Genomic DNA, 25,522 nt, shown 5'->3' with positions numbered 1-25,522 from the left:
GTTGGGGAAAGGAGCGTATGACTTGTTTGCTTTTTTATCCCTTAGGCTTCGTTCCCACTGAGCAAAACTAGCGGAATTCCGCGGCGTACAATTCTGCCGTGGAATTCCGCTAGTTTTGCTCAGTGGGAATAAAGCCTTAGGGTGGCAGTAGGTAAAATATTTACCTGGTCAATCTATTGTTGCAAAACATGATAACTCTCGAACAGTTTCTTAACCCCTTGCCAAAAAATGACGTTCCAGGAATTGCATGATGCGGCGTGAGTTAGTTAACCCCATAAGCGCTGCAGTCCGTGGGACCACAGCATCTATGAGGAATCTGTAGGGAGATCCGCTTCCGCGGAATTCCGTCAGCTGTCCGCCCGCACGGGCACGCGCTTTTCCGCCGGCTCCATAGACACCATTCTATGGGCCGGCGAATTCCACGATCTGCTGAAATAAGTGACATGACACTTCTTTCAGCGTATAGCGGAATACGCCGGCCCATAGAATGGCGTCTATGGGGCCGGCAGAAAGGCGCCCAGATGTGCGGGCGGACAGCTGACGGAATTCCGCGGACATTGTCCGCGAGAATTCCGTAGTGTGAACCCGCCCTTAGGGTATGTGCACACTGAGGAAAAGGCGAGGAATTAGGGGAGGAATTGAAGAGGAATTTCAGCTTGAAATTCCTCCCGTAAAATATGTACAGGGCAATGTCTCATTGTGTTCAATGGGTTTTCTGCTCTGTTGTTCACACTGCAGAATTTCCGAGCAGAATTTTCTGCTGTAGATCTGCTAGAGCAGTGTTTCTCAACCTTTTCAAGCCAAGTACCCCCATGCGACGAGATGCTCCAGCCGAGTACCCCCAAGGAAGCCATCCATTAATAACATTGCCCAGGGTAGATTTACGTGTACGTTTCACAGCAAAATCCACTGCGATACTCTGTACTATTATGGCCTATGTATCTGCATTCTCACAGAGGATTTTCAATCTGCTGCGAGAATGTAGCCACAGCCTATTTACCTAATTAGCTGCCGACCCCTAACAGATCCTGCTTACCTGCCTGTACTTCCACCTGCTTCTCTGGCTCCCGGCTCACTGACAGCCCGCTCATCCAATCAGTGGTTACAGTGGGACAGTGCACTGATTGGCTGAGCCTGCTGTCAGTGAAACGGGTGCCAGAGAAGCAGGTGGGATATAACCCACAGAGATGGATATGTCCCCCTGCAGCCAGATACCTCCCCCCATGTAGTCAAGAGGCCTCCCCCAATGTAGCCAGATACCTCTCCCCCATGAAGCCAGATACCTCTCCCCCATGTAGCCAGATACCTCTCGCCCATGTAGTCAGATACCTCCCCCATGTAGTCAGATACCTCCCCCATGTAGTCAGATACCTCCCCCATGTAGTCAGATACCTCCCCCATGTAGTCTGATACCTCCCCCATGTAGTCTGATACCTCCCCCATGTAGTCAGATACTTTCCCCAATGTAGCCAGATACCTCCCCATGTAGCCAGATACCTCCCCCATGTAGCCAGATACTTCCCTCTATGTAGCCAGATACCTCCCCCTATGTAGTCAGATACTTCCCTGTATGTAGCCAGATACCTCCCCCCATATAGTCAGATACTTCCCTGTATGTAGCCAGATACCTCCCCCCATGTAGTCAGATACTTCCCTCTATGTAGCCAGATACCCCCCCTATGTAGTCAGATATCTCCCCATGTAGCCAGATACCTACCCCCTTGCAGCCAGACATCTCCCCATGTAGTCAAGATACCTCCTTCTATAGCCAGATACCTCCCCATGTAGCCAGACATCACTTTTCCTTTGCTTCTCCATCTGGCCCAGACCACCATGATGATTTCTCGCAGCTACAATTTACCTCTTGCCAGAGAACCTGCAAAACATCTTAGGCGTTTTCCTTTAACCTCCCTCCCTTTTTCTTACCTATAGGCTCCCATACAGTAATAATTCTGCTGTTTGGTGTCATGGGCAGTAAAGTGAGTAGGTGTGTGGGTTGTCCTCGTATTTAGGATCCCTCATTTAAAAATAATATCCCCTTCTATGACCCCCCATATAGTAATAATGCCCCCTGCCCTGCCCCCATAGTAATGCCCACCATTCTACTCCCTCCCCCTCCTGCCCCAACAAACAAAAAAAATTCATACTTACGTTATCCGCGCATGGAGCGGGTCTTGTTCTCTTCTCCAGCCTCTGAGCCACGAGGAGATCAAGGGGAGAGTAAGGTCTGAGGGGGGAAAAAAGGAAAGTGGGGGATAGAGGAGGTGAAGGGGGAGAAGAACAGAGAGGAGGTGATGGCGGGGGGAGAGGAAGAAAGAAGAGGGGAACGGGGAGAGGAAGAAAGAAGAGGTGTTGGGTGGGAGTGGAGGTGAAGGGGGAGAGGAAGAGAGGAGGTGATGGGGGAGAGGAAGAGAGAGGAGGTGAAGGAGAGAGAGGAGGTGAAGGGGGAGAGGAAGAGAGAGAAGGTGAAGGAGAGAGAGGAGGTGAAGGGGGAGAGGAAGAGAGAGGAGGTGAAGGGGGAGAGGAAGAGAGAAGGTGAAGTAGAGAGAGGAGGTGAAGGGGGAGAGGAAGAGAGAGGAGGTGAATGTGGGAGGAAGACAGGGGAGAGAGGAGGTGAAGAAGGGAGAGGAAGACGGGAGAGAGGAGGAGAGGGGTGAGAGGAGGTGATGGGGGTAGAGAGGAGGTGGAGGGGGTACGGAGGAGATGATGGGGTGATAGAGATGATGGGGTGATAGAGATGATGGGGTGATAGAGATGAGATGATGGGGGTAGGGAGGAGATGATGGGGGTAGGGAGGAGATGATGGAGAAGAGAGGAGATGATGGGGGTACAGAGGAGGTGGAGGGGGAACAGAGATGATGATGGGGGTAGAGAGGAGGAGGAGGGGTACAGAGGTGATGATGGGGGTGAGAGGAGGTGGAGGGGGAAAAGAGGTGATGATGGGGGTGAGAGGAGGTGGAGGGGGAAAAGAGGTGATGATGGGGGTGAGAGGAGGTGGAGGGGGAAAAGAGGTGATGATGGGGGTGAGAGGAGGTGGAGGGGTACAGAGGTGATGATGTGGGTAGGGAGGAGATGAGTTAGTGGTGCACCGGGTTACCCCGCCAGGGGCTCCTGCTGCAGTGGATTGTGGACCGGGAGATCGAGCACCCCACTTCCACAGGCAGCAGCGCCAGTCGTAGGATGTGGGGGGCCCCATCTCCCGGTCCACAAACCACTGCTTGACCGTGAGAAGCGGCGGCAGGTGGATATGGGGGGCGCCCCATCTCCTGGTCCACAATCCAATGCAGGAGCCGCGGGCGGGGTAGCCTTGCGCACCACTACCCCCTCACAACTGACTGTCTCTGAGGCCCTGTTGGTCCGGCCGCCTGCGGGGACATCAGCCCGCCGCCGCCACATCTCCTCTCCGCCGGGTCACCTCAGGCAGCCTGTTCGGGATTCGTCCCCAGGCTGCCGCATATCCTCCTGGAGCCCCCGTATGGACGCTGCAACCCGATCCGGCAGCCTCACGCTCTTCCCCCGAGGCTGCCGGATCGGGTAGCAGCGTCCAGCCAGGGGCTGCAGGAGGATATGCGGCAGCCTGGGGACGAATCCCGAACAGGCTGCCTGAGGTGACCCGGCGGAGAGGAGATGCGGCGGCGGCGGGCTGATGTCCCCGCAGGGGGCCGGACCAACAGGGCCTCAGAGACACAGTCAGTTGCGAGGCTGCTGGTCTCGTACCCCACAGAAAGCTGGTGAGGCTGCTGGGGGAAGGATGTGAGAGCAGCGGCGGGGACAGGTGCCGGAATACTGCTGGGTGATAGCAGTGTCCCGGCACCCAAAACTATTTTTTTCCCCCCACCTCCCGGCGTACCCCCTCAGCCTGCGGCGCGTACCCCCTGGGGTACGCGTACCGCAGGTTGAGAAACACTGTGCTAGAGGAATCCTATAGAAGTCAATGGGGGCTTAAATTCTGCTTGAATTCTGCCTCAAAGCTTTCTGCTTCAATTCTTAGAGAATTGCTCAGTGTGCACATAAACCAAGAGTATGTGCACACTGAGCAATTCTTAAGGAATTGAAGCAGAATTCAAGCGAAATTCAAACCCCTATTGATTCCTCTAGCAGAATCCCCAAAGATTCCTCTTCAATTCCCCACCTAATTCCTCACCTTTTCCTTAGTGTGCACATACCCTTAGGGCTGGTTTACACTTTGAGCGAATGGGAGAGCGCGTGCCTGTCCGCTCCCTCTCCTCTCCGCTCAAAGAATGAACATGTTCATTCCTTGAGCGGAGAGTGGCGGCAGCCGACGAGCGCGCGCCCTCTCCATTCACTTAACAGCAGGACACTGAGCACGGCAGGATTCCGCGGCAGAGCCCCGTGTTTGCTCAGTGTGAACCAGCCCTTAGAGGGAAAAAATGGATTAAAATAGAATATCTGCCAAAAAATAAACATTTTTAATTTCTTCTCCAACTTGCTTAAATTTCTGCGAAATACCTAAAGGGTTAATGAAATGCTACTTTGAATACTTTGAGGGGTGCAGTTTTTACAGTGGAGAGATTTATGGGGGTAATTAACACAAATCCACTTCAGAACTGAACTGGTCCCTAATAAAATCAGAATTTGAAATTTTCCTGAAAAATTGGAAACTTGCTTAAAAATTTCAAAGCCCTCTAACACCCTAAAAAGTAAAAGAACGTTCACCAAATGACGTCACCATAAAGCAGACATGTTGTAGATGTTGCAATAATAATTAGTTTATGTGACATGAACAAGAGAATTTTGAATATAAAAAATGTAAATTTTTGCACAAATGTGTTTTTTTTACAAAAAAACTACTGAGTGTATCAACCAAAGTATACCACAAACATAAAGAGAAATATGTCACGAAAAATAATCTCAGAATAACCGCAATAGTTTAAAGCATCGCAGAGTTATCGCTACATAGAGAGAGACAGGTCACATTTGAAAAATACACTGATGTTGAGACACGTGATCGTGTCTCTGTGGTGTTTTGGTTGATCTCCCTGAGGTCATCCAGCGTCCTTTTGCATGCACTTACTAGTCATTGCTCCCACTAGCCAGAATCCTACTCCACATTGATGAGGGGCAAATACCCCGAAACAGCTGTCTGTGGATGGATACCTTGCTTGGGTGGTTTCCTTGACTGGAGACATTCCTTGGCTTGGTTGTTCCTTCCCGGAGGAAGGTCTGGATAGCTCACTGACTTTGAGACATGTGATGATGTCTCTGCAGTGTTTTTTGCAGATTTGAAAAATAGGCCCTGGGCATTAAGGCGAAACAGGTTGCGGAGGCAAGCCTCAAACATGACTTTTGATATGTTGCTGCCCATGGTGAGAATAACAATTCCTTCCATACTTGTTATTCATTAAGTCTCCTTCCCCCACTTCTGACCTGCTGCTTTCTGCTGAAGACACAAAAATCTGAGCTTTCCTCTCCGTCTCCCCTCCTCCCCCTCCTTTCTGAGATTCCTGCTGAGGTCCCTGGCAGGAGGAGGAGACGACACAGAGAAAGGCTCACACACAGATTTTTGTGTCTTCAGCAGGAAGCAGCAGCTGAAAAATGGGGAAAGGAGACTGAATGGATAATAAGTATGGAAGGAATTTTTAATCTCACCATGGGCAGCAACATATCAAAAGTTATGTTTGAGTAGAATACCCCTTTAATAGGAATGCATTAGTGCATCTGTATTAGGGCCCTATTCCACCAGACGATTATCGTTCAGATTATCGTTAAATCGTTCGAATCTAAACGATAATCGTTCGGTTGAAATGCAGTTAACGATTAACGACCGAACGAGAAATCGTTGATCGCTTTATAAGACCTGGACCTATTTTTATCGTTGCTCGTTCGCAAATCGTTCGCATTAAATAAGACATCGTTCGGTCGTTCGCAATAGATACGAACGCAATAGCGAATAAATACGGAAGAAGAAACGATCGCAATTACGATCATAAGTAACGATTATCGTTCCATGGAAATGAGTGAACGTTTTCAGGTCTTTCGCAATAGCGGTCGTTTGAGATCGTTAATCGTTAACAATTATGCTAACGATAATCGTCCGGTGGAATAGGGCCCTTAGTCTGACTTCAGGTCAATGTGGTGTTCCCAGTGAGAGATTTGTCAACCTTAGGGTACCAGCACGTTTCCTTAGCTTTATGGCCAATTTTTGTGTGATTGGTTCCCTTTAATAATCTTTCAGATAAATCTGTGTACATGCACCACAAGTCACAGATTGGTCTGAATTCTTTTCCGTTATGGTGTCTTATCTAAAAGCAGCAGCAACAACCTATCAATACTCTCACTTGTTTCTGTAAAGCATTTCAAGATCAAAAGTTGCCCCAACTGCTGGGCCTCCTCTGACTTTTATGAGGTGTCCCTGACATGGTCATAGAAAGTATTTATGGTACCAGTCCCCAATTTCCTGATCCAAAGTTAGCAATATAGGATGACGTCCCCCAGTGCAACAACCCTGTTACTTCTCTCAAGAAAGGTTTAGTTTGTAAGGGAAAACATCCTTTAAATACTATTAAAATTCAACAACTAATACACATAGGAAAATAACCTGGGGAATTGGATGGAGTGTGTTTGATTCTTTTAGGTACATGATGTACAAACCAACATATAAACAGAAACAATCTCTTCAGATTGAGCATAGAACATCCTGTCATTACCAGCGCTCATGGAAACTATGCACCAGTGTCTCTTACACCTAGATTACTGGGATCAGCGCAAAAGATGTTTATAGTGGTGAAATGTTAAGCAAGGCAATTTTATATTGGAGCAGAACCTTTGTATACTGCACAATTATTAATCAGGATTTCCACCAAAGATCTTAAAGTACAACGGACGAGTAACAGATTAGTTATAATGTGAGAATGTCATATTTTTTATTTATTTATGTTGCCACCTCTGTCCATGTCAGGAACTGTCCAGAGCAGTGGTTAATCCCCATAGAAAACCTCTCCTGTTCTGGACAGTTCCTGACATGGACAGAGGTGGCAGCAGAGAGCACTGTGTCAGACTGGAAAGAATACACCACTTCCTGCAGGACATACAGCAGTTGTTTGTGGTCACAAAAAAGCAACATTTTCTATGAATTTGAGAGAAAAAAAAGTGTTGGACCCAGTAAATGTTGCCTCTGAGCTTTACGTTTAGTATACAAGGGTGAGTTTAAACTTCCAACTTAGAGAGCACCGGAGGGCGTTGTGCTGCTCCAAAGGAAAATTTTTAGTATAAAAAAATCGCCAATAGGTGGTAATGTACTGTAGCAGTAACAGAGTTTTATTTGCAGAAATTAAGGCCATTACCAACATGCAAAGAGGGTCCAAACCTGTTCCAGCAATAGATGTCAGTGTCACATTTTTATTGACTTTCTTGAGCTTTTAATGGCAGTTCAGACCGGTAATAAAGGTTTTCAGTCAGCAGACCTTCATCGGACCATCTGTGTAATTACAAAAGTGGATTCAGAAGAGAAACTAATATTCTGTGACCATTATTAAAAGGGTTATCCAGCAATAGAAAAACATGGCCACCTTCTTCCAGAGACAGCACCACTCTTGTCTCTAGTTCAGCTGTGGTTTGCAATTAAGCTCTATTCACTTCAGTGGAACTGAGTTGCAAAACCTGCACCCAAACTGGAGACAAGAGTGGTGCTGTCTTTGGAAGAAAGTGGCCATGTTTTTATAGCGCTGGATAACCCCTTTAAGTTGTATAACAATATATGAGAGCTTTTGCTCAACAAATCACACAGAAATAATAGAATAATCTGGTGATGTAAAAAATAAAGAAAGAAAAAAAACCATGCAGAAATAACTATGAATAGAAAACACAAAAGAAAAGTGTTTGGGGGGAGTATAGGGTGTCCTTCAGGTGCTATGAACAATGCAAATGACTGTAAGTGCTTTGAAAATATTTTAAACAAGTGCTCAGGTCACCTCCTGACTATTGACTCTACTTACAGAAAAGTGTATGAATGAATGAATGTTTATGAATGAAAGTAAACTGAAACTCTATTGAACAACAATTGGAATTCAAGAATACAATTGAAATCTGACAGAAGGGGTCAATTTGATCATCGAAAGCCAAAGGAAAGTAATTGAAGGGGAGATTGATGTTCTTACGTGACTATTTACAGAACAATTCATCAATGTCGGAACTCATTTATAGAACTGCGACATTTCTTTCAAAGACAACGTTCCCCGTCCTGTTACTCTGCATTCAGAGCACAAGCAGAATGTCTTGGGGATCAGAGGGCAACAATGTTTATTCTATTAGGACAATAAGTGATATAAGTGATAAGTTAGCCGACGGCCAGTACAGACATGTTCTTGCTAGAGACAATGATATGGTTGTCATCTTGTTATTTTCCATCATTTAAAAAAACAAAAAAACTTTTGACGTCAGAAACATGACGAAAGTTTTCAAAAGTTTTTTTTTTTTTTTTGTCATAGTTTAGTCATAGTGTGTTCAGGCCCTCAATGATCGTTACAATGAGTGGGGAGAAGTGACCAACTAAGTACTGTACTGCTCTACTCAACTGACTGCAGGAGATGAGCTTTACAGCGAATGTACCATAAGGTACATTCGCTTTAAGGGTGCGTTCACACGTACAGGATCTGCAGCAGATTTGATGGCGCATATTTGAAGTTGCAGATTCAATGCAAAGTAACTCTGGGCCATCAAATCTGCTGCGGATCTGCTGCAGATTCAAATCTGCGCCATCATATCTGCTGCAGATCCTGTACGTGTGAGCGCACCCTTAGTGTTGTACATGAATAGACCGGCGCGGGGAAGTCGGTGCCACAGTCCTTTTTTTTTCTTTTTTTTCTTTTTTTTTATCGTGGCTCGGTTTCCGTACACGGTGCCAGTCTATTACCAAGTACAGGCCTGGGCTGAGGCACTGGAATCAATAGAGCCGCGTCATAGAGGGGAAGGAGTTTCCTCCCACTGGGGGCGGGTCAGCACACCTTCAGTGCTTCAGCCCGGACCACTGCTCGGTAATAGACTGGCGCCGTGCCCAGGAAACAGGCTGCGGTTCAAAAAAAAGGACAGCGGCACCAGCTTCACCGTGCCAGCGCTGTTCTAGTCATGTGCAACACTTAAAGTGAATGTACCTTATGGTACATTTGCTTTAAAAACTTATAATAGAATCCACCCCCTACAGAGAGATGGAAAAGATGTCCTCAACTGTGCGCTTCTCCCAGCTCATTTTTATTATTTGTGAGAGTTTGAACACCCAGACACTAATCCATTAAAAGGTCTTTTGAAACCTTAGTAACTTGATTGTCAGCTTTTTTATAGATTTACTTTCTTAGGCTATGTTCACACACCGTATAGTTTCGTAAAACCACGACGTTGTGCAACAGCCGTGATTTATACGGAAATATACATCCATTGCTGCCTAGGAGTCCCAGCCGGAGAGTATACACATAGGGGTAGATTTATCAAACATGGTGTAAAGTGAAACTGGCCCAGTGGCTCCTAGCAACCAATCAGATTCCACCTTTCATTTCTCACAGACTCTTTGGAAAATGAAAGGTGGAATCTGATTGGTTACTAGGGGCAACTGAGCCACTTACACCATGTTTGATAAATCTCCCCCATAGTATACACTCCGGCCGGGATCTCTTGCGACGTGCAAACAACTGACATGTCAGTTTTCTGCGTCCGCTATTCATTGAATAGCGGCCGCAGAAAACCGTGTCAGTGCACACTATGGAGTGAGCGGCTACGGCCAGAAGCTCCATTGTGTGCTGTGGGGAGTTCTGATGCGGGCGCGCACGGATGTAGTACCGGTCGGGATAATCTTTTCAGAGGCCGGCCGTTCCGTGACCTGGCCGGGTCACGGAACGGACGGTTTCTTACAGCATGCGAACATGGCCTTAAAGGGGACTTCTTAAAGGGGAAAGAAAAACATACAAATCAAGTTATACAGATTAGTATATTACTTCTATTTAAAAAAAAAAAAAGTTAAAGTTAAAAGTCAAGCCAATAAAAGAGTTATTATGGGTTTTAAACGCTGAGGAGGAAGAAATTAAAATGTAAAAGCGAAAATTGGCTGCGTCATGAAGGGATTAAACGTGCTAGGCATTGATTTACTGGAACGCTTCCTCCAATAGATATCATTAGAGAGCAATCCCTTTTCCCTTAAGGGCTCGTTCCCACTGAGGAAAGGTAGCGGAACTCCGCGACGGAATTGTCCGCCGCGGAATGCCGTTAGCCTCCCGCTCATAATGGGAGTCTATGGGAGGCGCGCGCTCCTGCCCTGTCCGCGCTGAAGAATGAACATGTTCATTCTTCAGCGCGGACAGGGCAGGAGCGCGCGCCTCCCATAGACTCCCATTATGAGCGGGAGGCTAACGGCATTCCGCGGCGGACAATTCCGTCGCGGAGTTCCGCTACCTTTCCTCAGTGGGAACGGGGCCTAACAAGGGGTGTCCAGCTGATCATTGCTTACATCCTCTGATCACATGACTGTGTTCAGCGTAAACTCTCTAACAACCCATACAGCTTATGCTACTGTGTGTGGTCTATAGTGCATTATAGTGATGCATTTGCTAGTAGGCAGCACAGCTATGTCATAAGCCACAGACCACTTTGACTACTTCTACTGTTTAATATTTTAGCAATTTTCTGACTCGTTTGTAACCCCTAACATTCTAAGGGTCGTAACTCTTTTATATTTAATAAAAACATAGAAGATTGTTAGCAGAAAACACCCATCTGCTCCATCTAGTCTGCTGTTATATTATTTACTTTCTTCCTCAAGCTTGAGAAACACTTTATAGTAGAGTCGAAATGCGCTGGGGCCTCCCGCTGAGGGTAGTAGTAGGTGGTAGTACTGGGTAGGACCCGGGTAGCCAGTTGCCAGATGTTAGGTCACGGTATTGGCACGAGGGGAGCTGACTAACCCACGGGAACCTGACCATGCGGGGCCCGGGCAATTCCTCGTTGTCCCTAGTCAAGGCACCAATAACTAGACCAATGCCAGGGTTCAGAAACAACAGTAGTTGTACATTTATTATAATGGTGGTAACCAATAGCAACAGTGTCTCTGGATGCAACCAGGATTGAGGCAGACTTGCATATAACTTGAGTATAACTGAGGAATGGGTGATGCTGCAATAGGCTGTGATGGTAGCGTTATTTGAAGTAAGGAGACTGAATGATGGGAGTAGTAGTGCCGGAGATATGATACTGGGCGGAATGGATTGAACTGAATACTTGCTGTTGATGAGAATAGATCATAAAAAGAGTAATGACTGAAGAATGACACCCAGATCTTTGCTGAAGATGAGAATCTTGGAGAATCTTGAGAGTGAGGAAGTTCCCAACTGGACCGGAGTACTGACTCTAGAACAGGGGAGCGAATCACCCTGAGCTGCGGCCTTGCTTGGAAGCAGCAGAGCACGTTTTCCCTCCTGAAGGTGGAGGAGAGAACAACACAACCTTCTCTCTTGAGGGTAGAGAGAAGACTGAGGAAGACAGGAAGTGACATAGCATCCCCAGCCAAAGCTCGACGGCTATTGGGTTACTATGGCAGCAGAGGAATAGTCATGTGACACCAAGCCCATTGCATCCTCACACCATTAGAATACAGGCAAAATGAATGTGCATAAGGAAATAAATGAAATATTAGACCTGAATACTGAGGGGGGTGACGTAATACAAACAGTTTGCAGTGGGACCACTTTTCCAGAACAGGAATAATTAGGAAATATACAAATAAGAACAAATCCTCTGTTCTGGGACACTGCAGAAACATCGCACATGATGGGTAAATAAAATAAGTTATTTTTTTCACCGCAAGCCTGGAGTGCCACCTATCCCTTTAAAGTTGTGGTCTAAGGGTCCTATTCCTCGGAGCGATAATCGTCCCGATTCCGCCAATTATCGCTCCGTGGAATAGAGACAACGATCAGCCAATAATCGTGTCATCGGCTGATCGTTTATTTAGGTTCAAACCTAAAATCATTGGGCACCAACCGTGCATTGCTGCATGGAATAGCAATGCGCGGCGGGCGACCAACGATATCATAAGCACCATACATTACCTAAGCATGTTGCAGGTCTTCTCCTGCGCTCCTTCTTCCTCCCGGTCTCGCGCGCAGCAGCAGCTTCGGAGCCGCCTGTCTAAGCTGACAGACTCACAGCCAATCACTGGCCAGGACCGCTGCGGCCAGTGATTGGCTGAGCGATCTGCCCGCTCAGACAGGCTGCACCGAAGCTGCAGCTGCGCGTGGAAGAAGGAGCGCAGGAGAATACCTGCAACAAGCTTAAAGTATGGTGTTTAAATAAGGGCTGCAAGGACATCGATAATGATGTCCCTGCAGCTCTCGCTAAACGATTATCGGGCCGTGGAATAGGCCCAGTAAACGAGCGCCGATCTAGCAGATCGGCGCTCGTGTATGGGACCCTAAGTTTTGCTCTTGATATTTCCTTTTGATTGATTTTTTCTAGTTGACTCCTAGCTTGGATTGTGATTCTGTGTTTGACGTGTCCTCCAGGTTTGGCCTGGCATGTTGAAATTTGGTTCTTTCTCCTCTGTTTAGCCCTCCTGGTTCTGATTGCTGGGACTTGTACTTCTCCAGTTTAGTTTGCATTTGTCGTGGTCCTTTGCTTTCTCCAGACTGGTGACTGTTTTATCTCTCCTGCTTGCACTTACCGTAGTGACCGTGGCCCAGTTGAGAACTGCTACTTAGGGACGATCATCCAAATAGGCAGGGAAAGGGGGCTGGGCTCAGATTAGGGCTCACTACTTCCCTGCTCTGGACGTGACAGACAGATTCTTTTTCCTAACAAGCAGTGAACAGCAGATTGCAAGGAAGGGAGACACCTAGTGGCCACACTAGATCAGGAGTAGGGAACCTTGGCTCTCCAGCTGTTGCAAAACTACAACTCCCATCATGCCTGGGCAGCCAAAGCTAAAGCTTTAAACGATAATCGTCCTGTGTAATTGCAGGCAACGATAGAAAAATACGTTGTTGATTTTGATCTGAACCTAAAATTATTGTTAATCGTTCGCTGTAATTTCACATTTGTTCGCTCAAGTTCCGCATTTTTTTCACTAAACATTCAATCAATTTCAATCAATCATTGCACATTGGTCATTGTTTTGTTGGGATCATAGTAACGATCGTTATTAACGACCATCGTTCCGTGTAATGTAAAGGATTTCAGGTTAACGATAAACAATCTTGTTGGTTGTCATTTATCGTTAGTCGTTAAAAATTGCTCCGTGTAATAGGACGCTTATGGTACTTTTACACAGAGCGATAATTCGCCCGATCGCACGATTAACGATTCCGAATGAACAATGTGTTTTTCATAACGATCAGCGTTTAGGCGGAACGATATATCGTGCGGAAAAATCGTTTTGCGATCGTTTAAGCCTATGTCACACATAGGGTAAATCGGTGAAAGACTGTTTAAACGGAACAATCTGCGATTTTTTTTTGCGAACGACCAACGACGAGTTGAGAACTTGTTGAAAGATTGAATTGAACGATTTCTCGCTCGTCGTTTGATCGTTTGCTGTGTTTACACGGAACGATTATTGCTCAAATGCGATCGTTATTGTGCAAATTCGAACGATAATCGTTCCGTGTAAAACCACCATTAGACCATAAACATTAGACATCCAACCCCACTAATTTCGGCAAGACAGGCTGACTATCTAATATGTATGGAGGCCCCTTGACATGATGTTGGTTGAGAGGGATTGGGCATGTTGAGTTTCTGTCAAATCAGGGAATAAGCCGCCATCGGCAGCGATTTTACCCCTCCATACAGAACAACTAAACGCTTGGCCAATCTAATGGAGCAGAGGAGATGGTGGTCAGCCAACAACATTCATAACTGTATGGCCAACTTTAAATATTAGGCTGACTTAAAGCGCCCCTTGTGGCTCCCGATAGCATTACAGGACAACAAAACAACCCAAAAATTAGCAAATTGCAAGCAGAGTTGTTGTTTACGCCAACCATTTCACTTTGATATCCCCACAATCATACGCAGAGCTGCTAAACCCAGCAACAATGTGTCTGCCGTAACAAGATTATGCAGGCTCACAGCAAAATAGCTCTCCCTGTTTTTCAAGGTATTAACCCTTTGTTCCAAGGCAGACCTCACCATAAGGCTGTCTGCCGTATAATGAGATTAAGGGTCCTCTGGCGCTGAGGAGATTAATTATCTGCATTCTGCATTCATACTTTGTTTCATATTAATTAAGTAGAAATCATGTAGTGAGGTGGTTGCGGGGATGTATGACAGCTGTGCAAACCCCAAAAACTGAGAGAGCGACTCTTTCCGTCTGGGGAGTCTTTGAGCTGTGCTGCTCTCTAGAAGAGTTGTTATTCCGGTTTATCGCAGATGGTCTGTTTGGCGCACATGTTCTGAAAGTCAAATAACTTGAAATACTGTTGACATTTAATGTTGCATTAATTGCTCTGGGCTTTGTAGCCGCCACTTGCTTTGTGTAACGGGTTTATCTAGCAGAAGTCTAGTGCAATTTGTTTATGAGCATCAAACACAATAACTTGTAATTAAAATGCTGTTTTAATTTTTGCTCTAGAAAAAACACATCTCGGGATTTTTAAGGGAACTTTCATGAAGATCTGTAGCTGCACATAGCGGATAGAATGAACCAGGTGGGATCACTAGCATAGGTACAACTAGCTGATAGGTTGGACCCCACTGATCATGAGAGAGGAGGTCAGTTGTCCCCTAAGTGGACTGAGTGGCAGTGCTTATTCTGCTAAATTCATTTCTATGGGCAATAATGGTCTGATCAGCATGTAATAGAGTCCTTAAAGGAAAAGTCCAGAGAAAATTTTTTATTAAAGTATTGTATTGCCCCCCAAAAGTTATACAAATCCCCAATATACACTTATTACTGGAAATGCTTATTAATTCCTTTTTTTTCCCTGCACTTACTACTGCATCAAGGCTTCACTTCCTGTATAAAATGGTGATGTCACTTCCTGTATAAAATGGTGATGTCACTTCATGGATAACATGGTGATGTCACTTCCTGGATAAACATAGTGAAGTCACTTCCTGGATAACATGGTGATGTCACTTCCTGTATAAAATGGTGATGTCACTTCCTGGATAACATGGTTATGTCACTTCCTGGATAACATGGTGATGTCACTTGCTGGATAACATGGTGATGTCACTTCTTGGATAACATGGTGATGTCACTTCCTGAATAAAATGGTGATGTCACTTCCTGGATGAAATGGTGATGTCACTTCCTGGATAACATGGTGATGTCACGACCCGACTCCCAGAGTTGTGCTGGCTGTGGCTGCTAGAGAGGATGATGGCAGGGGGACACTGAGGGACACAGGGCACTGGAGGAACACTGAGCATCCCTCTGCCATCATCCTCTCCAGCAGCCACAGCCTGCACAGCTCTGGGAGTCGGGTCGTGACATCACCATGTTATCCAGGAAGTGACATCACCATGTTATCCAGGAAGTGACATCACCGTGTTATCCAGGAAGTGACATCACCGTTTTATCCAGGAAGTGACATCATCATGTTATCCAGGAAGTGACATCACCATATTATCCAGGAAGTGACATCACCATGTTATCCAGGAAGTAAAGCCTTGATGCAGTAGTAAGTGCAGGGAAAAATAAGCATTTCCCGTAATAAGTGTATATTGATAATTTGTATAAATTTTGGCGGGCAATACAATACTTTAATAAAAATTTTCACCGAACTTCTCCTTTAACCACATTGACCCAAGTACCAGGCCAATGTGTGTCTGGTACCTGTGCACCCAGTAGGCACATTACATATCTTACCTAGGATCCTTCTATTTCTGCAGCAAGGTGGAAGTTAACTTAAAAGTTTCCTGTTCCTGAATTAATCTGCAGAACACTGTCCTCCTAAGTTTGGAGATCTGTCATATATCGCCTCTGTAATTTTTCAGGATTGCTTTGATGAATCTTGGGAACTTGAAAGGGAGGCCTTACTTACGAAAGAATAGGTGTCTACTTACCAGACCTATAATTCTTTGGAAAAGAGACATACATAGATACATGAATCTCTGTGAATAAACTATAGGGGGGAGAAATACAACAAACCTATATTAGGAAGATGCAGCAGATCTATTGTGTTACATAGACAGACCCCCATAATGTAATACAGACCTCAGACAGGCTCATATAATGTAATACAGACCCGACAGACCCCCATAATGTAATACAGACCTCAGACAGGCTCATATAATGTAATACAGACCCGACAGACCACCATAATGTAATACAGACCTCAGATAGGCTCATATAATGTAATACAGACCCGACAGACCCCCATAATGTAATACAGACCTCAGACAGGCTCATATAATGTAATACAGACCCGACAGACCCCCATAATGTAATACAGACCTCATACAGTTGCCCTACTGTAATACAGACCCCCATAATATAATACAAACCCCATACAGACCACCATAATGGGGGAGGGCTGTCATATGGGGGAGGGCTGTCTACTATATAAGAGACTACTGGGGAGGGCTGGCTTCTATATAAGAGACTACTGGGGAGGGCTGGCTACTATATAAGAGACTATGGGGAGAGCTGGCTACTATATGAGACTACTTGGGAGGGCTGGCTATTAAATATGAGACTAGGGGAGAGGGCTGACTACTATATGAGACTACTGTGGAGGGCTGTCTACTATATGAGACTATTGCGGAGGGCGGGCCAGGGCTGTATTAACAACTGCTGCTGTCCTAGGCACTAAACTTGAAGACGCCCCATCTTCACGCTCCGATTGGCCATACCAGACCTGACCAAAACCACCATACCCCCCACCCCCCCAGATTTACTGGCAAGTCTGAACAGGAGGAGGGAGACTAAAAAAATAAAAATGTTTTCCTTCCCCCTGCTCCCTGGTGCTGCCCCCCTGCAAGGTGCTGCCCTAGGCACCGGACCACGGGTGCCTAGTGGTAAATACTGCCCTGGGACTGTCTATATAAGAGACTACAGGGGAGGGCACCTAGAGAAAAGGGCACCTGGCTTATATATATGAGACTATGGGGGTGGGTTGGCTACTATAGGAGACTATTGGGGAGGGCTGGTTACTATATGAGAGTATGGGGGAGAGCTGGCTACTATATGAGACTATTAGGGAGGGCTAGCTACTATATTGGACACTTGGGGTGCTGGCTACTATTTGTACACTTATTTGGCAACTACTGGGAGGGCTGGCTACTATGTTGGGCAATTTTGGTTGGGCTGGCTACTACATGGGGCAATATTGGGGGGGTGGTTGGCTATTACATGGGTTGGGGTTTATTCATATCATAGCGATTTATCATGTCATTTATCATAGTGCAAAGTGCTGGGAGACGCACGCCACTTACAGCGTTAGGACCGCCGCATTCGCGCTTCAATAATTATCAAGGTTGGCCCACGACAATTTTTTTATTTTGGCCCACTGTGTATCTGAGTTTGGCACCCCTGCTTTAGAGCATCCTAACAGTGGAGACTGCACTCGAGAGCCAAGCTCCTGTAATAAAGCGTCTTTACTGTGAACTATGCAAAATTTCTTAGGAAGATTTAGGGAACAGCGTCACTTTCAGAAATTATACATTGCTGATACAGGGCACATTCCCATTTGCAGAGAGAGCCTCTACTTCTTGGGAACCACAATGCAGATTCAACAAAGTATATTTGGCCAACATTTATTTGACTTTTATTACTTATTATTTGGCTCTTTATTACCATCCAGGGAGTCGTACATGTGAAATATAGAAGGCTTTAAATACATAACAAGAATAGACCATAAAAACAAGCAATTACAATAAACTTGAGCTTGCTGGATGACAGACTGGTCGAGAAGCAGAAAGGGACGGCCCTGCATGTGACGGCCCTATACAACACAGATCCATACTATCACTGTGTGCATGGTTCCTAATCACATTCAAGCATTATCCTCCATTACACCCTTACACTATAACTCATATATAGATTCATGACGTTTTCCATCGGCTATTTGAAGCGGTTACTGCTGTATACGTGAAGTGACTCCTCATTACGCGTTCATTCCCAGCAAGGGTCCAGCATGTAAGACCTCCAGAATGCTTGGTATGCCTTTCAGACCAGTATGACATTTCATGATTGGAAAACATTCTATTTAGAGACCATAGAGCTTGTGGGATCTGATTCATAAAAAGAAATGTAAGTTGGTGCCAGGGTCATGCTATAAATAAAAGGGCTTAAAGGGCTGATCCACTTTCTAGTTTCATTGTTTACATGTTTTATAGGGATCACGTTTTATAAAGGAATTATGTAATGAAGTCAACTGGTGTCCATATTCCATCCGTATATGGGGGCATATACTACATCTAGCTGGATCTCCGCCATGTAATACTATACAGTTGAGTCACATTATTATGGGCTTCAGCTAAGGTCTAAAGTATCTGCTGTATGTAGTATGGACAGCAGCTAGGTGGGCTGGGAGTGACTCACAGGTATCTGGGGTCATGCTGACTGTAGTGCATCCCACAGCTGCTGGGGTGAGGTAGATCCATAGAGCAAACATGGCGACTGAGATGGTCTTGGTCATGCTCTTCTGACCAATGTCGGACATTTCTAGTTGAGTGACGTGTTCCAATGTCTTGCCAGAAAATCCCATCCGCTCCAGGGAAGACAATCATTATGCATGGGTGTATGTGATCTGCGTGGAAGGATTCACCCCCAAATCGGAGAGTGCTCCTCCATGTAGATGAGAGGCCTAGAGATGCCACCAGAACATTGCCCAAACCATAATGCCGCCCCCACCAGCTTGTGTTCTCCCAGCAGTGGTGTTTGCTTTCCGACACTCGTACATCTATCTTTTCAATGTAGCAGAGAACATGACTTATAGGAGAAGACAGTCCTTTCCCAAGCGGCAGAGGTCCAGTTGAGATACTGCTGAAAAAACTGAAGCCTTTTCTAATGATGCAACTTCAGAGTTGTGGAGATCATCTATCGGCTTTGTAGACCCATACACATTGGGGTTCACACACGTCTGCTAGCCCCCTGGTTCATTTTAGAGGTGAGCGACCCCTTTTCAAAAAAAGAGCCTGCATTAGCCAATAAGCTCTTAGCCTGCAGGGAAAAGACTTTACATATGTTTTCTTGTTAATGCCCTCAAACCCCCAATATAACAGATTGTGTCCCCAATGTGCTAACAGGGTTCTTCTTACGTAAATGTCACTGTACAGGGGTAATGAACATAGTAAAGATGAGCGCAACCCAAGCATGCTTGAGTCTGTTCGTTCCGCATTTGATTACCGGTGGCTGAAGAAGATGGATGCAGCCCTAGGGAGTTCTGAAAAACATGGATACAGCTATAGACCATAGGATGTATCCATGTATTTCCAGACTTCAACTTCTTCAGCCATCTATATTGAAATGTTGAATGATCGGACTCGAGCATACTCTAGTTGCACTCATCTCTAGTACACAGTAATGTCACAATACAGGGATAATGTACACAGTGATGTCATAATATTAGCATATACAGAGAGAGGTGAGCACACTGTAAAATAACAGACACAGACATAGTAATCTGCCAGGAACAAAAAATTTAGTGATGTCACAGAGCAGGAATAATGTGATGTCACAGTGCGGGGATAATGTGATGTCACAGTGCGGGAATAATGTGATGTCACAGAGCGGGAATAATGTGATGTCACAGTGCGGGGATAATGTGATGTCACAGAGCAGGAATAATGTGATGTCACAGTGCGGGGATAATGTGATGTCACAGAGCAGGAATAATGTGATGTCACAGTGCGGGGATAATGTGATGTCACAGAGCAGGAATAATGTGATGTCACAGTGCGGGGATAATGTGATGTCACAGAGCAGGAATAATGTGATGTCACAGTGCGGGGATAATGTGATGTCACAGAGCAGGAATAATGTGATGTCACAGTGCGGGGATAATGTGATGTCACAGAGCGGGAATAATGTGATGTCACAGAGCGGGAATAATGTGATGTCACAGTGCAGGAATAATGTGATGTCACAGAGCGGGAATAATGTGATGTCACAGTGCAGGAATAATGTGATGTCACCGTGTTCCTTTCCACCGCTTTCACCTCTAAATGTGTAGGCAAGGCATCAAGAGGCCCATCGTCTGCCACCTTCCCTGATGTCCCCTACTGCCATATGTGGAGCTGCGCACAGTCAGCCGTTATCCTGTCGCCTACCGCCATACCATACACTGTCCCTGCAGTGCTGTACAACTGTGCTATGACAAGCTCCCTCTGGTGGCCAGAAGCTGCAATACCATCCCTGCTATACAAGTTGCCCATGAACTGCTATGGGAGATTGATACAGTCTCCAGACTGTACAGTATATAATAAATGTTCTTTTTTTTTTTTTTGTTCAACAATAAATGTGAATTCTTCTTCATTGAAAAAGACATCCCCTGAAAATAAGACCTAGTGCATCTTTAGAAGCACAAATTATTATAAGACACTGTCTTGTTTTCGGGAAAACAGGGTAGTAGACTCTTTCTACACCACTTTCTTACGTTAACACGGTCTTATAACACTATCGTTGTTCGACCCCATTGCAGCTGCAAGGCCAGTTACCCAAGTTAGCGCCCATGATGCTATGGCTACCACACAAGATTTTAGTTTTTCCACCAGGTGGAGGGATAAGTCCTTTACCCCTCATCACTTTTGATGTTGCCTGAACCACAAGACATTGGGGCGGTCCCTGATGGCTTGTCCCCACCCCAGAAGACTTGATTGATTGCTATTGACAGCCTATAGTTACCTTTCTGCGCTCCCCCAGTGTCATCTTCTGTCCCTGGCTGAACAATACAACCTCCACTTCTGAGACAGACTTGTCTGGTGGTGACTAGAGATGATCGAACAGCGGAAAATCTTAGGGTCTATCAAACTCGAACCTTGCCAAACCTTCCGCATTTGATTCCTGATGCCTTTCCGGTCTGTGGGGAAGGAGGAGACAGCCCGGGTACCGCCTGGAATTCTGGGATACAGCCTATTACCTAGTCTCCTCCTTCCCCACAGACCGGGAAGGCATCGGCAATCAAATGCGGAAGGTTCGGCAAGGTTCGAGTTCGATAGAACCTAAGATTTTTCGCTGTTCGATCACCTCTAGTGGTGACAACGCACTCAGAAAATCCCAGGTGGCACCACTGTCCTGCCTCAGTCAGTGATTGGCCGAGCGGGCTGTCACCACCACATCAGTCCATTTGGAAAGTCTAGGCGGAATTGTTCAACCGGGAAACCAAAGATGACATAGGAGAACATAGGAGGAAGGTAACTATAGGCTATTTGTTATGTTTTGCGCCTTGGCAGAAACATATTGAAATTCTGAGCAGAATACCTCTTTAAGGCTTGAAAGTGATAACAGGTTCCCTTTAAATGAGACTCAAGTAATCTTATGTTGCATTTATCTGCTATGTTTCAAAGGGGTTATCCAAGATTTGAAAAACGCAAGTTTTTGTCCAAAAACAGCGCCACCACTGTTGTCAGGTTGTGTGTGATATTACAACTTGGCTCCAATCATTTCAACAGAACTTGCAATAAAACATCCAAACTGAGGGCATGCGTCACACTGTTTCTGTATGTATTCCTAATGATGGATAACCACATTAAATGTCTCATTAATGGGGACTTCTGCTATGACCCTATCAATCAAATCACACTGGAGAATCCCTTTAAGCCACATTAGTCGCCTATTTTGACCATCAAAAGTCTTGATTTTTATAAATTAACTTAAACCTCCATCAGACCATTACTAAGGATAGTCACCTCTAGTTATTTAGTCACCCAGCTTTCCCAGACTCCTCCTCTTATAGGACAAGGTGTAGTAACATGGGTGACAATGGTGGTGTCCATATTGGTAGGCACCTAAGTTTCCGAGAAGATAAATAAATAAATAAATAGTATTATAAACTGACGCTAGGAAGAATATGATACCTATAATTTAAGTAGTAATGTATAGACTTATAATAACCACAGATAACTGATCTGCCCACTTCAAAGATGGCGCTTCTAAACCGGAAGTGACGTTTCATCATGGGGCTCTTCCCGGTTGTCATGGATACCGACGCTGGTCACCCTGTCTGGACGGTCCATGTAAACATGGAGAAAAGGGGATGCTCGGATATAGCGGCTCTGCCCGACACAGATGACGAGGATCTGGCTGTGCAGGCTTATGTCCGTGAGATCGAGTTTAGGTAATGGTGTCAGTGTGGAGATTTCCTGTGTGGTGTCACGTGTCAGTGTAAATGTCACCGAGTGATGCTGTGCACGGTAATACGCGACTGCCATTCAGATGTGCGGAAATAGACTACAACCCCCAGCATGCCTTGGGGTTGTAAGCTGGAGGCCGGCTCTTGGCATGTGCTGTTTCTTTATAGACCACATGTTATATCACGTGATGTATTATTAATGCTTCAGTTCTGGGCCTGTTGCTAGGATACAGGCTCTTGTTGTGTCACGTGACGTGTGGGATTTATATTCTTTTTTTTTTTTTTTCTCTTTTTCTGTTACCGCAGCTTTATTACACTTTAAACATTAGGACAGTCGTGTAATGTAGCGCAGTGTTTTCCCTCCAGCTTTTGTAACACTACAACTCCCATCGTGCACGGACAGCCTTAGGTTGTCAAGAGACAATGGGAGCTGTAGTTTTGTAACAGCTGAAAAAACTCAAGTCGGGGAACACTGCTGTAGCCTATCATTTATGGGTGGCACAAAGCATGGCCTCAGGACAGGTTATAAGGGGCAGCCTGAGGCCACCGGATTATAGAATAAAATATATATAGAATATAAATATATATATATTCAAAATGCAAGTAAAAAATTATAACATATAACAATAACGCACACAACCTGAGTAGAGATGAGCGCATTTACAGTATTAAAGGGGACCTGTCACCCTGGCTGCCGGGGTGAAGCGTGCCCAACCCCCCGCTGGAGCCCCTTATACTTACCCCTTCCTCGAAGTCCTAGTCCCGGACCCTGTCCTGCCGCCGAGAAATCCCTGTCAGAAGCCATGCGCGCGCTCACCAGAGATGAGTCCGACATTCATAGAGAATGACGACTCCAGTCATTCTCTATGGGCGTCGGACTCATCTCTTGTGAGCGCACGCACGGCTTCCGACGATGATTTCTCAGCGGTGGGACGGGGTCCGGGACTTTGAGGAAGTATAAGGGGCTCCAACGGGGGGTCTGGCGGGCTTTACCTCAGCAGCCGGGTTGACATGTTTCCTTTAAAGGGGTAGTGCGGCGGTAAAGAGTTATTCACAGAATAACACACATTACAAAGTTATACAACTTTGTAATGTATGTTATGTCTGTGAATGGCCCCCTTCCCCGTGTCCCACCACCCACACCCGTGTACCCGGAAGTGTGGTGCGCTATACTCACCTGTCACGTGCCAACACCCGTCTCCGATCTTCAGCGAGTGATGTCTTCTTCGGGCGGACGGCGAACAGCTCCGACTGTCCCGAATGCCGGCCGCCCTCTGCAGCGTCATCAGCCGCTCAGCCGCGATTGGCTGAGCATAACTGTGCTCGGCCAATCGCGGCTGAGCACAGTTGTGACGCGGCGGAGGGGGAACAGGCGGTAGCGACTCGGCCGTCCGTCCAAAGATGACGTTTGGCACAAGATGGCGAACGGCCCTCGACACGGATCAGGTAATGTATAATGCACCAACACTTCCGGGTACACGGGTGGGGGTGGTGGGACATGGGGAACGGAGCGATTCACAGACATAACATACATTACAAAGTTGTATAACTTAGTAATGTGTGTTATTCTGTGAATAATTTCTGAGCGCCGCACTACCCCTTAAACAAAGCAAAGCGCTTCATTAGCTTTGCAGTCGGCTTATCAGCCTGCTGCCTTTGAACTCTGTGCCGCTTCTCTCCGGGTGCCTGGAAAAGTTGGATCCAGTCCTGTGAAAATTCATATTGGGCAGGGGGTGGGGGCAAAATAGCAAAGAACGTATACTTGGTCCAGGAGTGGCTCGCAGCGTTGCGTGGACACCTGGGTGAGTAAATTCTGTCAGTAAATTCTGTTCCTTTCATGGGGAACGGAAAGGAAAAGATTTAATTATAAAATTTTTTTTTATTTATTTATTTTTTGCTTGAAAGTGATTATTTAATTAGTAAAATCTGTGACCTATGAAAAAAATACCACTGTATACCATAACTTCAGTTTTACAATTATAGATATGTTTCCACCATGGGGGGACGGAAAGGAAAGGATTTTTTTTTTTTTTTTTTTTTGCGTGAAAGTGATTATTTAATTAGTAAAATCTGTGACCTTTAAATTTTTTTTTTTATGTATTTTATTGCAGACAGTCAATCTCCAACCAGCTGAGAGTCGGCCTCTTTGAATCGGATCATTCTACCCAGACTGATGTGAGCGAAGTGGTGGAGATAAAAGAGCTGACAAGTGTGATACAGTCTCTAACACAGGTCAGAGAAGAGGAAGAATGTGCCATGATACAATGCTGTACATCTCCCTTATTAAAGGACAACTCCGGCCTAAACTATTTTTTAATATGTTATTACTTATGGAAAGTTAGGTGTCCCTGGACGGCACGTCACTTCCTGGTGTCCCTGGACGGCACGTGTGATTGGAGAACGGCGGCTGGGCGGGGAGTCAGCCATCAGATAGTGTAAAGTTGCCGGATCCCGGAAGAAGCAGGAGGGGGGAGCGGAGGGGGATGATGGCTGCACAGTGATGAGCGGGCCCGGCAGCATCAGCGGCGGCGGCGATCTCATAGCGATAACCAAGCTACTACACCTCCCATCACTTGCTCATGCTATGAGCAGGTGATGGGAGTAGTAGTTCAGTGTAGTCCAGAGCGGCGGCGGTTCGGCGGGTTTAATGTGATGAATATCCAAATGTACTGATTGATTACATTTATGGAATACTTTGGGGAGCAAGGACACTTGCTCCCCAAAGTATTTCATAAATGTATTCAATCAAAAACACGGTATATTACATTTACATACACATCCATTATAATTCCAATGGAGTGTCCAGCAGGGGCGCACTATATATAGAAGTCAATGGTACTCATTGACTTCTATATATAGTGCGCCCCTGCTGGACACTCCATTGTTATTACACCCCCGGTCAGGGCCGGACTGGGACTGAAAATCAGCCCTGGCACTCACACCCCTCCAGCCCACATACCATATCACACTTAGGTCATGTTGTGTTGTATTGCAACTCATTTTTATTGACAGAAATGGTGCCAAGTCTATCTATCTATCTATCTATCTATCTATCTATCTATCTATCTATCTATCTATCGAACTATCTATCTATCTCCTATCTATCGGACTATCTATCTCCTATCTATCTATCTATCTCCTAATCTATCTATCTATCTATCTCCTAATCTATCTATCTATCTATCTATCTATCTATCTATCTATCTATCTATCTATCATCTATCTATCGAACTATCTATCTACTATCTATCTATCTATTATGCAACAACAGGCTACAACAGTGA

The 25,522-nt window shown here is 45.6% G+C and overlaps 1 protein-coding gene across 3 annotated transcripts in view; it reads left to right on the top strand.

The window, feature by feature from the left end:
• The window catches only part of C2H10orf67 (chromosome 2 C10orf67 homolog), a 134,611-nt gene that overhangs the window by 19,128 nt on the left and 89,961 nt on the right, over nucleotides 1-25,522 (top strand). For 2 of the 3 annotated variants that reach the window (XM_069960539.1, XM_069960538.1), the window contains exon 3: nucleotides 24,350-24,470. In XM_069960539.1, the coding sequence (XP_069816640.1) occupies nucleotides 24,350-24,470 (121 nt within the window). Of the gene's footprint in view, nucleotides 1-22,040; nucleotides 22,224-24,349; nucleotides 24,471-25,522 lie in introns of those variants that run through there. The other variant, XM_069960537.1, reaches the window with a different exon arrangement.

This window comes from Dendropsophus ebraccatus, chromosome 2 (genome assembly GCF_027789765.1).
Source record: "Dendropsophus ebraccatus isolate aDenEbr1 chromosome 2, aDenEbr1.pat, whole genome shotgun sequence".
Classification (NCBI taxonomy): domain Eukaryota; kingdom Metazoa; phylum Chordata; class Amphibia; order Anura; family Hylidae; genus Dendropsophus; species Dendropsophus ebraccatus.
Note: the sequence above shows the minus strand (reverse complement) of the source record. Positions and strands in the feature narration are given on the sequence as shown.